This window comes from Coffea arabica, chromosome 6c (assembly GCF_036785885.1).
Source record: "Coffea arabica cultivar ET-39 chromosome 6c, Coffea Arabica ET-39 HiFi, whole genome shotgun sequence".
NCBI lineage: Eukaryota > Viridiplantae > Streptophyta > Magnoliopsida > Gentianales > Rubiaceae > Coffea > Coffea arabica.
Window position 1 is genome coordinate 62,438,002 of NC_092320.1, and position 14,760 is coordinate 62,452,761.

The following is a 14,760-nucleotide window of genomic DNA, read 5'->3' on the forward strand; positions in this document are numbered from 1 at the left end:
TGAACACATAAAAAGTGATTAATTTAAACTAGAATAAACCTTAGACTGTACAATGATTAGTGATAATTTATGAATTTATAATTTACAATGATTAATAATAAGTAATATTAGTTAGTAGTTACAATGAATTTATAATTTACAATTATCAATAATAAGTAATATTAGTTACAAACTTACAAAATACAATGATTAGTGATAAGTTATATTAGTTACAAACTTATAATTTATTTCAAATCAAAATAAACCTTATTTATTTACATATAAAAGTCAATACACTAATACATTGATTTGCAATTCACATGCATTCACTTATACTGCTTAGTTGTCTTGTCTATATTTAAAGCCTTAAGATTGGTAAATAGATAATATGAATTTTAACTTATTTGATCACTTATACCTAAAATCCTTAGTCTATGATTTAAGGAACACATAAAAAGTGATTAATTTAAATTAGAATAAACCTTAGACTGTATAATGATTAGTGATAATTTATAAATTTATAATGTACAATGATTAATAATAAGTAATATTAGTTACAAACTTACAAATTATAATGATTAGTGATAAGTTATATTAGTTACAAACTTATAATTTATTTCAAACCAAAATAAAACTTTTTTACTTACATATGTTATTGTGAAAGTCAATACACTAATATATTGATTTGCAATTCATATGCATTCACTTACACTGCTTAGTTGTCTTATCTATACTTAAAGCCTTAAGATTAGTGAATAGATAATATGAATTTTTATGTTAAATATGTAATGTAAATTTAGAGCACACTAATACTTGCAAGTTACAGATTACGCATTCAAATATTCAATAATTCAAACATGAATGATGTATCAAATTACCAATATCTAAATTCTAATTACTAATTATGTTTATTGTTTAATATTTAGTATTATACATATATGTATTAATTATTATCTAATTCTAGTCATGTTACTCATGTATAAAATAATAAGTATTATAGTTATCTTGTATTGTTATGTATTACTATATATTTGTATTATTATAGTCATATAACAATTAACAAATACTAAAATAATATATTGTATATTATTATATATTTTATTATTATAAGTACATGATAGGATGATAATACCATATACTAATTATTATTAATAGCATTTACCTATATAATATAATAATATATTAGTAGTATATACTAATACTAAATAGCATTTATCTATATATTATATAATTTTATATACCAATTTGGTATTCGAATGTGGTAATGCGGTACCCTATTTCAATTACCGAATTTGAATGCGAAATCGGTTATTACCAAATCCATAATCACATTACCTATTTCACACCATATTAGAATTCAGTGAATTCGGTATATACCAAATTTATACCAAATTACCAAATACCCGATTTCAAATTACCAAATTAAATTTGAATTCGATTATAAATTCGGTATGAATCGAATTTGCTCATCCCCAGTCCAAACCCTTTTGTTCCCCAGTAATCTAACAAAACCTTTTTTTTTAACCCCAAAATCTAACAGGCGAATGCATTTGTTTGGGGCCTTTGGGCCAATCCCGAGCATTATTACTTTGTACTCGTTTGGGCCAACTCCCGCTCATCATTACCAAATTTCAGGGTTTCTTTTGCACCAGCCAACCCAGAAAGAGGAAACGAAATTAAAACCCAAAAATTATTGTACGACCACCACGAAGAAAATAGATTGACGATAAGAAAAACTGGAGTGCCAATAGCATTTTAGACCTTTTTATCATCTTCTCCCCTTTCTCCATCGCCTTCTGCATCGTTTCTCCGCGTACGCAGGTACACTCTCTCTCTCTCTCTCTCTCTCGCGCACACTCTTATACGTACAGAAGAACGCACAAACACAAACTGACACGCACGCAAGAATGGTAACTTAGTTTACCTGTAAAGGAAGGATTGATTCATTGCGAATTTCTTTTTTCCTCTCAGGGTTAGGGTTTCCTTTTAGTTCTTTACTTCTTTTGATTATCCCTTTGTTATGAGAAACTAATGTTCTTCTGCGAGTATTACTGGGTTCGAATTCAAAGAAATACTGATGGCATGATTTATTACTGAACAGAAGCCCTTTCTTTCCAAAATTTGACGGAAATTGTCATGCTTGGGATTCTTATCGGACCCTTGAAACTTCTTAATGTTGTTATTAATCCATAGTGCGAAATTTTGGGTTTTCTGATGCTTCTTATAATACTCTCTTTTTTTTGGTGGTTTTTTTTTGGGGGGGGGGGTCGCTATAGGTACCAAGTGAAGCATGGCATCTCGTATAGGTGGCGGTGAAGGAGAAGTTTTCGAAGTCACGCAGCAGGACCTGGAATTGTTTACGGATAATTTTAGTCAGAACAATCACATTGCCAAGGCCCAGTACTGCGAACTGTATCATGGAAGGATTCCTCAAGGTTGGAAAGGGTTTGAAGCCCGTGATGTTACGGTTAAGGTGTGGGTAAAAGCTGCTGAAATGAATTTTAAGTATCGGGTGGAAGCTTTGTATCAACATCTTCTTGAGAATTTTAATGTATGTTCCTCTGTTTTCTATTCTTCAGCAATTTCCTTTCAATATCGGCTGTTTGACAATCTGTCAACTTCTGGGCAATTTCATAAGTTGCTGTGCTTTTTGCAGTACGAGATTACTTTTCTGAAGCATCATAATTCAACCACTTCCAACTTGCCAGTGTTGATGGCATTTTGTCGGGTTGATGAAATGGAGATGTTGGGCGTTGTTTATGATCTTAAGTCCATGAATACACTTCGCAACTTTGTCGATAAAGGTATACATTTGCCTTTATTTGGACCCTATCTTAGTATTTGTGTTGGTATTTTAAAAATGTGATACCTCGGGGAGTGGTCATACAGGGAAAATCTAACCATCGATTCTTTTTGAAGCTACGTGAGCTAAGCATCAAAGTTATAATTGGGGACTTTTAGTGCTGAAAAGTTGCAGATAGGATATTGAAAAAAAAAATCATTTTAATGCCGTTAAATAGAATACCTGAACTGCCTAAAAATTGCATAATTTTGGACTAGGCTCATGTAGCTTATTGCATTTGACATAGGAGCAATAGAACAGCGATTGAGCTTTTGTACTCTGTGCACTTTTTTGGCCACAACTTATGCGTTTTGACTCATGTCACAATCTCTTTGCATATGCTCCTAGGAGAGTTTAAATGGCTTGACAGAATCCAAGTAGCTGTTCGACTTGCTCGTCTTCTGGAACTTTTGCATGGTTATCAGCCTAGATATTTGGTCCGTGATCTTTCAGCAGCCCACATCATGCTTGACCAGGTTAGTAAATTCTTGAGACACGAACTACTTCGACCATAAGTTCCCTGAGTAGTATGGCTGTTTGGTTGCTATTTTGATGTTTACGTCTGTTTTGGCAATTAGGATTTGAACCCTGTCTTGTTCAATTTTTTCATGCTGACTGGTGGAGTTATTGGTGAGAAGAAGGATGACACGCCGTTTCAACAGAATCGTACTCTTTTTGGATCTTATGGCTACATTGATTCTGCTTATGTTATGACAGGTATGTTCATTTGGGTCTTAAAAGTACTCAATGAGTTTGAATTTTACTATAGATTGTGGAAGGACAGACGAGGATTTTAAACACAGGATTAACCAATTTTTTACTGCTAATGTAGTTGTCTAGGCTTGAAAAGAATTGGCAACTAAGTGAAGCTCTGTCTATGTCCTTAGGAGCTTATTAATTTTTTTCTTTGCCTTTTTTTAACATTTTTTTTCAAAAATTAACATTTTGGACAAGATTGCCTTGTCATATTGTGATTTGAATGTTTCATTCTGTTTTTGCTTTGTGGTTGAACTGTACCCTTGGAGAGTTTGTAGTATCATGACATTTCCGTCAATGAGCTTTTAGAGGAAAGAGTGCTTTCTTCTTCTTGAGAAACCATTGCTTAAAAGTTTGTGAGATTAAAACTTCATATCATCCTTCTCTGCATTGGACTTTAGATATGTAGCAACTTAATATTAGTCTTATGATTCTAGACATGTATGCATTGAAAAAGTTCAGGCTGTTCGATATCAAATTAGAAGTCGTCTTCCCTCCATGCAAAAGCTGGTTTTCATGCAAATCTGGAAAAAGGCTAGGTGTTTTGAGGATCTGTTGAATTAGTGAATTATATCTCCCCTACATTTCCCCCCTATATTATGTGCGTTTCTCTCAACATTAGGTACACGGGAAGTTTCAGTGTTTTTTTTTTGTCAAATTAGAAATTGTTAGTTCTCTGTCATAAAGCTAGTTTAAATGTGAAATCGTGAGAGGGCAAATGGTCGCAAGAATTTCTTGCAATAATTTTGTGTAAACTATCTCCCCTTGTCATGTCTTGAATAATTCATAACAAATGGTGACTGTAGTGATATATGCAGTTGCTGTATGTATGAAGGACAATTAACATGCATTAAATAGGAACTGGAAAATGTTGTTAGTATTATTATTTTTAGCTGGAATATGTTATTCGGTAATCTGCTGTAAAAGTCACTGTATGGAGTAAGATGGCTGCCTAATGGGTTTATAATAATCTGTTACAGTGATAATTCAACTGTTCTGTTTTTTAGTCTATCATCCGTGGTATGTGTTTACTTGCCAAAGAACAATTTTGTTTTGACATTTTCTTGTTAAACATGAACATGAGCCAACTTTTCAATACACCACAGGATGTGGTTTTTGGATCCTATTTGGTGTATCATTATTGTTCCAACAGGATTTATTAGATCACAGTGCTATCACTCTATTATCATGATGTAAACCTGGAAATGGAGGAAGGAAAATGAGATCCATATGTTTGATAGTGTATTCCTTCAAAATGAATAAGATGAGTTGAGTGTCACTTAATCTGCATGACTTTGTTATGTGCAACTTGTCCTAGGCTGTGAAAGGAGTCAAAATGCTCCTGTTGATTTTGATGCTGATGAAATAATGTAGCTAAGTTTGTTATTTGCTGGGCTGCAGGTCTGCAAATGCCTTTTTGATCTCATTCTTGTTTTTTTCCCTTTAAATGTATATTTAATGTTTAACAATCCTTTGGATTCTGTATTTGCTTTTTAATGTCTGAAATACCTGATTGTGGTTTTCCTCGTGAACTGGGGTAAGAAATGCGATTGATTTCATTTGAGATTATCATTTGCTGTTACAACATTTGATTGCCTTGCACTTACAGGCTCAAGCGTTTTTGGGCAAAATTAATAACGATCTGTTGATGACAGTTGAAAGGAAAATTTCTCAAGTGGTGGATAGTTATTAAAATCTGAAAAGTTTGTGATGACAGATCTTTGGGTGAATTTTGGTTGATGCAACTCACAGGATTTAGACTATCAGAAATGTTAAGAGTGAAACGTTCTGGTATTAGAAACTTGTGACGATCAGGTGCTGAAATGTTAAGAGTGAAGCTTAAGAGGCAGTACTGGTCAATGCTGCTTTCTTTTTTTCTTTGGCCCCCATGGTTTGTTTGGGTGTTGTTGAAGGCCCTGAGGTCCGAGTTATAGTGAAAAGTTCTTTTACTGCCTTTGTAATTGTTGTAGAAGGGTTTCGTTGTGCTCTAATGATCGTCTAATTTTTTTTCATGCACTCGTTCACTTCGATGTCTCTCTACTGATTAGACTGAGGTCTTTATTATGCAGTCTCTGTGTCACCTTGTTCTTCTACAATTTGATTTCTGTTGGTCCTTCCTGGTCTGTGCTTTTTGGATTGAGAAGTCATTTTGGTCCTTCCTGGTCCTCGGTTTGGCTAATAAGCCTTTGCAGAGTGTGGTTCATTGTGGAGTAGTGTGTACACTAGTGCTGGAATAGTCTAAGTTTTCAATTCCAGTTGATATTTGTTTCTTCGCATAGGAATTATGGTGATGAACATTAAACAGGAAAATAGTGCAGATGAAATTTGACCTGGTATTAATGTTTAGTAGTCCCTTGCTATTTAAAGGATTATTTTGTTGTTATCTCCTGCAGGTGTTTGGTGTGAAGCAACAGATATTTTTGCTCTGGGAGTCATTCTTTTGGAGCTCCTGTTCAAACTTACTGTTGATCATCACATAGATGAAAAGACGGGGGCATGGATATACCTTCACCTTGATGCTGTTAATCTCTACCCATTGAAGAAATCAAGATTTTCCTTGAAGGAAAGAAAATGCTCCTTTGCTGACAAAAGTTTCGAGGAAGAACCTGAATTCAATCTTCGTGATGGGCAGAAAATCTCAAAGTTGGCTAGGCTTTGTGTGGATGGAGATTTGAGAATCCGTCCGTCCACGAAAAACGTTGTGGGGAAGCTGCAGGAGCTTCAAAAAGTGAAGTTCAAAAAGTGATAGACAAATGTTAACCCAAATCCCTTCCTCAAGTTTTGTATATGGTATTTCGTTTGTTGTAACCGCTATAGTTGAGACTGCATTAAATAGAAGCTTCGGATTTAATTCCCTCTTATTCTCTGCTCACTTCTTAAATTTCATTCTTTTTTTTTTTTACATATTAAAAAAGGTGAAATTAGTTGAAAAACAAGATACTTGACCGAAAGAACCCTAAAAAAATTGTGGAACTTTTCAAGAAAAAAAAAAAAAAAAAAGCCCTCCGACTTGCTTAATTAAATATTTGTTTGACTTCACATCTTCATTTTGAAAAGTGAAAATTTTATACATTGAAAAGTTGGTAAAAATGATTTAAAAGGAATGTCTTTGTGAGATTTTTTTTTCTTCGCAAAGTAAAAGTCGTTCATTGAATACTCTATATTAAAACTAATGCATTATCAAATATAAAAGTTAAGAGCATATGACCAAAAATGATTTCAAAAAAGTATTCATTGGTTACCAATCATTCAAGTTAATATAAGGAGGGGGATTGAGTTAGGTAGTAAGTTGGGAGAAATTATAAGAAGGAGGTATTGGATTCGAGATCTCCCATTTATAAAAAATAAATTTAAAAAAAACTATGGAAAATAGTTGGATTAGATGGTAATGTAGGAAAGGAAGGATTGTAAATAAGAGATTTTCAGTTCAAATACTCTCACTTAAAAAAAAATTAATATATTCTTAAAAAAACAAAATGAGAAGTTGGGAATAGGGCTGCAGACGCGAGTCGGGCTCGAGCCAAGTAAGTCGAACTCGAGCTCAAACTAAAGTTCAAAAATATCAAACTCGTTAGTTCGCAAGCTCGATTATACATTTTTATAAATTTTTATTTTAATAATAAAATTACATATATATCCCTAATATTTTTATTATTTGTTACAAAAATTATTATTTTATTCATTTTTAAAAATTAAATAATTATTTTTTACTTTTTAAAAATAAATTTTTTATTATTTATTATTTTTTTAAGCTCGAGTTCGAGCTCGACTGATAATGTGGCAATTTGTAAGTTGCATGAATATGGGGACTGAGTAAGCCTTAATTATATAAAGATGGTAATGTAGTTAATTAACTAAAAATATTTTTGTAACAGATACCCATTGGATACTTATTAACACATCCAAATCACATATAAGTTTAGAGTAAATCTTATATATACTGACAGTGTATACACTATCACCGTTTGATTCATGACATGTGTACAAAAGTTGAACTTCGAATTTAAATTTTGCATAATTGTCGTTTATCCAACGCTGATAGTGTATACATTGTCAATGTAGGAAATATTAATTCATAAGTCTATATTACTACGCATATTCACAATTAACGCACCTCCCACATTTAAACACTTTTGTGACTTAATTACATTTTTTAAAACACTTTTGTGATTTAATTACATTTTTTTTCAAAAAACTAATACTGAAAACCCCTCGTAGAGAATAGAAACTCCCAATTGGCGCTCGTTAGCCAAATCATATGCGCACATTTGGACAAGTGACTTATTCCCTCTACAACCATTTCCATTATTCCATATGAGTTCTAAATTGCACTCGAGTTCAAAAATATCAAACTCGTTAGTTCGCGAGCTCGATTATACATTTTCTAATTTTTATTTTAATAATAAAATTACATGTATATCCATAATATTTTATTATTTGTTACAAAAATTATTATTTTATTCATTCTTAAAAATTAAATAATTATTTTTTACTTTTGAAAAATAAAATTATTATTATTTTTTATTTTTTTAAGATCGAGTTCAAGCTCAAACTTCGTAAAATTTACTTGAGACTCCCCTTATTTGCATCCCTAGTTGGGAACCACATAACTGAACAAGAATTTGAAAACTTATTTGACAACGTCAATGGATGTCTAAACTTCTAAACTTCTTTGAGTTTGGGCCCGATCCCATCCCGCCAAGAAGGTGCTTGGAATTCCAGAATTCACCTAGTGGCCGCGCCTGTCGCAATATTTCGTGCAGCAGAGAGTTTTTTTTTTTTTTTTTTTTAATTGCAACACCGAGTTTAGAAAACCCCAACTTGGGGCTAAGTAAAGCCCGGCTCGCAAGCCCAATAGATGCCCTACCAAAATCCATCAGTTTTCGAGTTACAATTCCCCACATGCAATTGAACTCCTGGTCAATTTCGTCTCAAAAATTTTTCACTAGTGTCAATTTAGTCCCTAGGATAGGAGATATATCACCAATAATGAGATGGTTTTTCTTCTTACCACATTTATTGCATTTCATTGTCAATTAAGTCTAGGGCCCTTTGGCTACAGCATAATTATAGTTGAACCCGCAAATGAACCGTGAGGCTCGCGAGCCGATTAAAGTTCGACTCGAGCTCGGTTAATACTGAGCTCGAGTCGAGTTCGAGCGGTTCATTTATAACACGAGTCGAGTTTGAGTCATGCTCGTTAGCCGCTCGCGAGCTGTGTGAAATTACACAAATACCCCTACTTAACAAGGCATACCATCAAAATTTCCATCAATAATACGGCTAGAATCATTGTAGTTTTCATACTTTTTTGGTCTTTGTAATGATGACTTCTAAAATGGTGTTGTAATGATGTATTGTAATAATGACTTCTAAAATGATAGGAACCACACTTTTTTGGTCTTTGTATTTCTCGGTGAAAATTCTTGCAAAAGACATCAACAAGGCTAGTTCATGTCTTTAAAGTTTATGCTTACTTTCTCCACCACACCAAGACTTTCGGTGAAAGTTCTTGCAAAAGTTTATGCTTACTTTCAACCTGCAATTTTGTTAGCAAGCCCAACGGTGTTGAAAAAAATTACTCTTATTTGTTGTTTGGAATTTAGGCACAAGCACAATATGGCTATGTCTCCTCAAGATGTTTCTTCACAACTAGTTAGATCGGCGGGTGATTCTGCTGGAAATAACAATGAGGAGGAGCTAGAATATTCCGTTAGAGATGAAGAACTAGGAAGTGAAGAAGAGCGGTTAGAAGGTGATACACAAGCCCCCGCTCAAACTTCGAATCAAGAGGTTGGTCAAGGTGATGATCTAGATAATTTTAGAAGGAAATTTTATTACCTATACCTTGAGACTCTACATGTTTTTAGGTAATCTATATTGGTTGCTGAAGGACTTAATCTAGAGTGATTTTATTGGTTACTGGAGGACTTAATCTAGAGTGATTTCAAACTATTTGTTCCTTGTTTTTGAGTTTGTTTGAGGTGTTGGACATTTGAATTGAAAAATTGTGAAACAATTCTGTATGTGGAGTTGTGGACATTTGTTTCTGATTTCGTGCATGTATTATTGGACAATGAAGAACTTGTTTGTTGTTACTTTTAATTCATGTCTGGAATTGTTAAAATCAAGTTTACAAGGCATTGAATAGCTTAAAATGTGCTATTGGAGTCAGGTTAAATAAAACTAGTTACGTTTAGTGACAGAAATTTTCGAGCTGAATTCGAGCCATTTCGAGCTCTTGTCGAGTTGAGTAGATCGAGCCTTATCGAGTCGAACTCGAACCAGCTTCTTACTTAATCGAGTCGAGCTCGAGTGTATAGTAATCGAGCCTGACTCGATAAGTTCAATGTTCGGCTCGTTTGCACCTCTACCCGTGACTTTCAATTCTCATGCAATTATTTTTGCTTTTTTTTACCCTTTTCACCTCCACAAAAAGGAGTGAATCTTGTCATAGACTATTCTTATTTCTGCATGTTCACTTTTCAGTAAGTTCCAAGAAGTATCATTTGGCGTTTGTAGCATTTGATGATTAACTTTGGGATCAATACACATTGGATTACACCTTTTGCCTTTATTTATAATCACCTAGTAGTAGTAGTTAAAAATTGGTTCAAGAAAAAGGCTAATTGCGGTTGATTGACAGCTCTTTTGGAAGATCTTACTACTAATAAACAGAGAAAGGAAAAAGAGCCCAAAACACATAACCAATAATTGACCAACCATTAGTAGTTTAGCACCTCTGCTAATTTGTTTAATTTCATGGTATATCCCGTATCCGACCCGCCTTTTTGTTAGATAAAATGGGTCCGGATCTGAGTCGCGGATCTATATACCTACCCGTACCCAGAAAATATTGACGGGTCCGGTCCGGGTCCGGGTCCAGACCCGGACCGTTGACAGCCCTACGCATAATCCTAGAAGCGAAGAAATGCTAGTTTCACACAAAGCAGAAGCAGTAACTTCATGCTAGCCTTTAGATGACATTAAACTAGAACTAAGAACTTAGAAAAGCACAATGTTCAACCTTGAACATATTAGGATGTAAATGAACCTCATCATATATACAAGAAAAGAAAGTTTGATGTCGATTTCTTTATTGTGGATTTATTAAAATTGGCAAACAAAACTAAATTAAAAAACAAGAACAAAGTTTATTAAATTGCATGTTCACTTCTCTTTGATTTCAACTCTTTTTCTTTTGAAGCTCCCTAAGTGTGACTATTGGTATTTTCCACTTGATTAAAAAAAAATAATTTTCTAATCACGTACGTAAACTTACTATGAAGTCTTTTGCATATCTTAATCAACATGCTTCAAGAAACATAGTAAAAAAATAAATTACCAGGAAGTGGAATCAGAAGTTTTATTTAATTTTAAGGAATCAAATGCGTTTCAGCCAAAACTTGGTTTTCCACAGAGTTGTTGTCGTTCATTTATAAAGTCAAAAGGCAAACCTAGGCTAGAACCATTCTTCAAGTAATAGGACCCCCTTGTGAAATGGATTTCGGGCCTCACAAGTTTCAATTCAAGTTGTATGCAAATCTAACAACATCATGACTTCAAGAAGTGCAATTACATCAGCTTTCATCCCACTCTCTTGCATCTCACCAAAGAGTTGCAAGGCATCCTCCCCGCAACCATACAGACCATAAGCACTAATAATTGCAGTCCATGAAACAGAATCCCTCTGTGTCATCTCCTTGAAAATCTTAACTGAATCCTGAAGACAACCACACTTGGCATACATACTAATGAGCGAGTTTTGGATATTCAATTCAGATATCAAGCAAGATTTCAGGACATAGCCATGGACTCCACCTGCATGGCATGTCGACAAAAGTTTGGTACAGGCAGAAATCACAGACAATAATGTAACACTGTTGGGTTGAAATCCCTTTTTCTGCATTTCATTAAAGAGCTCTAGAGCTTCTTCAGCAGTTTCTTTCTTCCGTGAATAGCCTGCAATTATACAACTCCACATCACAACATCCTTTGTAGTTGATCTTTCAAAAATAAGCTTTGCAGCCCAAATTTCTCCGCATTCTCAATACATATGTATGAGAGCTGAGCAGAATCTAAAATCCCTGTCAAACTCGTGACGAAAAGCATATCCGTGGATCTCTGTTCCACAATTAACTGAACCATACTCAGCACATGCTGGTAAAATACTAATTACTGTCACCCTATTTGGTTTAACTTTTTCAACCTGCATTGCACGAAAACAATCCAGTGCCTTGGCATAGTCATGATCTGCCACACATCCCGTGATCATAGCAGTCCATGAGACTTCATTTCTAACTTCCATTCTATCAAATACACGAAAAGCAGTCTCCTGATCATGACATCTCCAGTAAAAATCTACCAATGCGGTTGACATGAAAACCGACTTGTCAAATCTTTCATCCACTGTAACAATAGCATGAATCAATCTTCCTAATCGAAAATTTTCTGTCTGACTACAAGCTGATAAAACGCTAGCAATCAACTCGGGCTTGGGCTCAAATCCACAAATATACATATCCTTAAACATCTTCATTGATTCCAACAAAAACCCATTTTGCATATAACAATTTATCATCGAATTCCAAGAAATGGTGTCTCTTTGAGGCATTGTGTCGAACATTTTGTATGCACTCTTTGTGTCTGAGAATTTTGCATACACAGGGATGAGAGAATTCGAAACTGTAGATTCTGAATCAAACCCATTTTTAAAGGCATAGCAGTGAAAGCTGAAGGCCCAAGGGATTGTGGGTTTGGGAACTTGCAGTGGCTTTGATGATCGACGGCAGTATAAAGACGCTGCTTTCATGGTTTGGAAAGAAGGGGTGGACATGGTCTTTGAAAAGGTTGATGGCTTTGTCATAGAGCCCTTTAGCCAAGAAGTCCTTGATTTGGGGGTGAGCATCAGCAATTTATGATGTTATGGGACCTGATGCTGAAGCTGAAGCTGAGGTGAAACGTCTTATTATTTGGTGCATTTTATTGGGTCTAATTTCATAGCCATTTTATACGACGAAATCCGAGGAAGCCAGACTCAACAATCCGTGCCCATATCGCTTCTTATTTTAGAGCTTCACTGTGGTCTTTTGTCAGATACAAAACGTTTTTGCCAATTGCAGTTATCACCATGCAAATACCACTAAGATTTTGGTTTGGTGATTTTTCTTAATAATAATAGCATAAACACACGTATGTACTTGGCCCAACTTGTGGGCTATCTTCTCTTTTTGTATGATTATGACTAATATTTACCAATAGAACCATAATTTGCATAGTCTTATTATATTCTGACCGAAAATAGCTTGATTGGTCAATTTGACAATGAATGCAAGATTTTTTACTAGCTAATACTAGATGAAATCAAATGATCATGTATAATATATGGTATTCGTATTATTAAGTGAAATCAAATAGACACATACATATATTTATACTATTCGTATTATTAAACAAAATCAAATAGACATATATATGTATTTAAACAAAATATATTCACACATATTTTTTTAAGGGTTTTCCTCACACACATAATTAGTGAGGGATGGAAATATTCATTTTTTGAAATGTGATGGATGGAGAAATTTATTTTGTGAAATGTGAGAAATGAAAACATCATTTTATAAAATGTGAGGGACGAAAAAATTTGTTTTATAAAATGTAGAGGACTATAGATTAGATTATGTAAAATATAATCTGACAAATTTACCCTTAAAAAATGATTACGTGCCTTGCACGTGATGGATTCCAGCCAAAAAATGATCGGAACCTAGTTAGGGACTAAATTTGACCAATGTGAATATGTAAGGGACATAAAATTACACTTTTAACAGTGAGGGACGAAAAAAGTCATTTTACAAAATGTGAAGGACGTTTTAGACGATTTTACCTAAATTTTACATAGATTCAACTTTGGGCTTGAACCTTATAAAATTCACCTTTGAGCTTCATATTAACTAAGCCCTTTAAACTCATTTTTTACAACTCAATTTTCTTGAGCAACTGAGTGGGAAATCTTTATCTAAAAAATGCTTGCATTAACCAGTTTTTTTTTTTTTTTTTAACATCTTTCAAATTTCAAGTCCATCAAATTCGTAAATCCTGGGACTTATCAACATTCCAGCCAAACCTTAATGAAATAAGGGGAAAATAAGGAACTCTTATCTGGCCATCTAGGGGATTTAACTTAACAAAATTACCTTTGTGTGTATACATATGGGAATGAATCACTTGAAATCAACGCTTAGCTTTCAGAAGACACATCTAGGAACCCCACAAAACAGCCATATCTTGACTATATAGGAAAGTGCAAGAGGGAATATATAGCAAGTGATTATGAGAAGGTGGCTGAAATGATTGTTGGTTTTATCTAGAGGTGTCAAAATGGGTGACTTGGGCGGGTTTGGGTTGGGTAAAATGGGTAATGGATATAAGTGAGTCAACCCATTTATACCCATTTAATTAGATGGATATAAATGGATAAGTCAAAAAATAAATTGGGTAACCCAATTATCCATTTATAACCCATTTATTTTAATTTTTTGTAAACTCATTTAAATTCATTTTTGCAAACTAAGTTATCAATTTATACCGTTCTTTGTATCCATCATTAGTTTTAAATATTTACTTATAATGCTCAATCAGCCTAATTAACAATTTTTTTTCATTTATACTCTATGCCGCAAAATTACATATTACTTAATAATTGAATAATAATAGTACAAAAATTTGAACTAAATACTATAAAAGTTAATATAAAAACTTAATCCAAAAATTTTGAACCCCTAACATTTTTTTCATATATAAATTTAAAATTTCGTTTTAGAAAGATAAAAAAAGATGTTAAAACTTATCATAAATTGGTAATGCTGAAAATGAGCAAGTAAATAAACTAAGAGAAAATAAAATAATAAAATAAAACCAACAAATAATAATAATAATGAAACAAAGGTAGTTAACATCGTGACAAAATGAAAATTTGAAAAAAAAAAAGGGTGGGGAAGAGAATTCTAAATGGGTTAATTAGGTTTGATAGGTTACCCAATAATACCCATTACTAAGTGGGTATTATTGGATAACCCATTTATACCCATATACAAAAATTTAAGATACCCATACCCATCTATTTATGAGCGGGTATGGATAAATTTAGTTAAATGGGTTAGTTTGCCACCTATAATTTT

At 33.6% G+C, this 14,760-nt stretch overlaps 1 protein-coding gene and 1 pseudogene across 1 annotated transcript; one reads left to right on the forward strand and one right to left on the reverse strand.

Moving 5' to 3' along the window:
• The first annotated feature begins 1,645 nt into the window (after nt 1–1,645).
• On the forward strand, nt 1,646–6,438 carry LOC113693870 (putative serine/threonine-protein kinase-like protein CCR3). The gene is made up of 6 exons (XM_027212624.2): nt 1,646–1,800; nt 2,256–2,530; nt 2,636–2,783; nt 3,170–3,297; nt 3,400–3,538; nt 5,971–6,438. Exons 2-6 carry the CDS (start codon nt 2,270–2,272, stop codon nt 6,321–6,323), a joined length of 1,029 nt encoding a protein of 342 aa, XP_027068425.2. The 5' UTR covers nt 1,646–1,800; nt 2,256–2,269; the 3' UTR covers nt 6,324–6,438.
• Nucleotides 6,439–10,918: 4,480 nt separating this feature from the next.
• On the reverse strand, nt 10,919–12,665 carry LOC113692490 (pentatricopeptide repeat-containing protein At4g31070, mitochondrial-like; annotated as a pseudogene).
• Nucleotides 12,666–14,760: the final 2,095 nt, after the last annotated feature.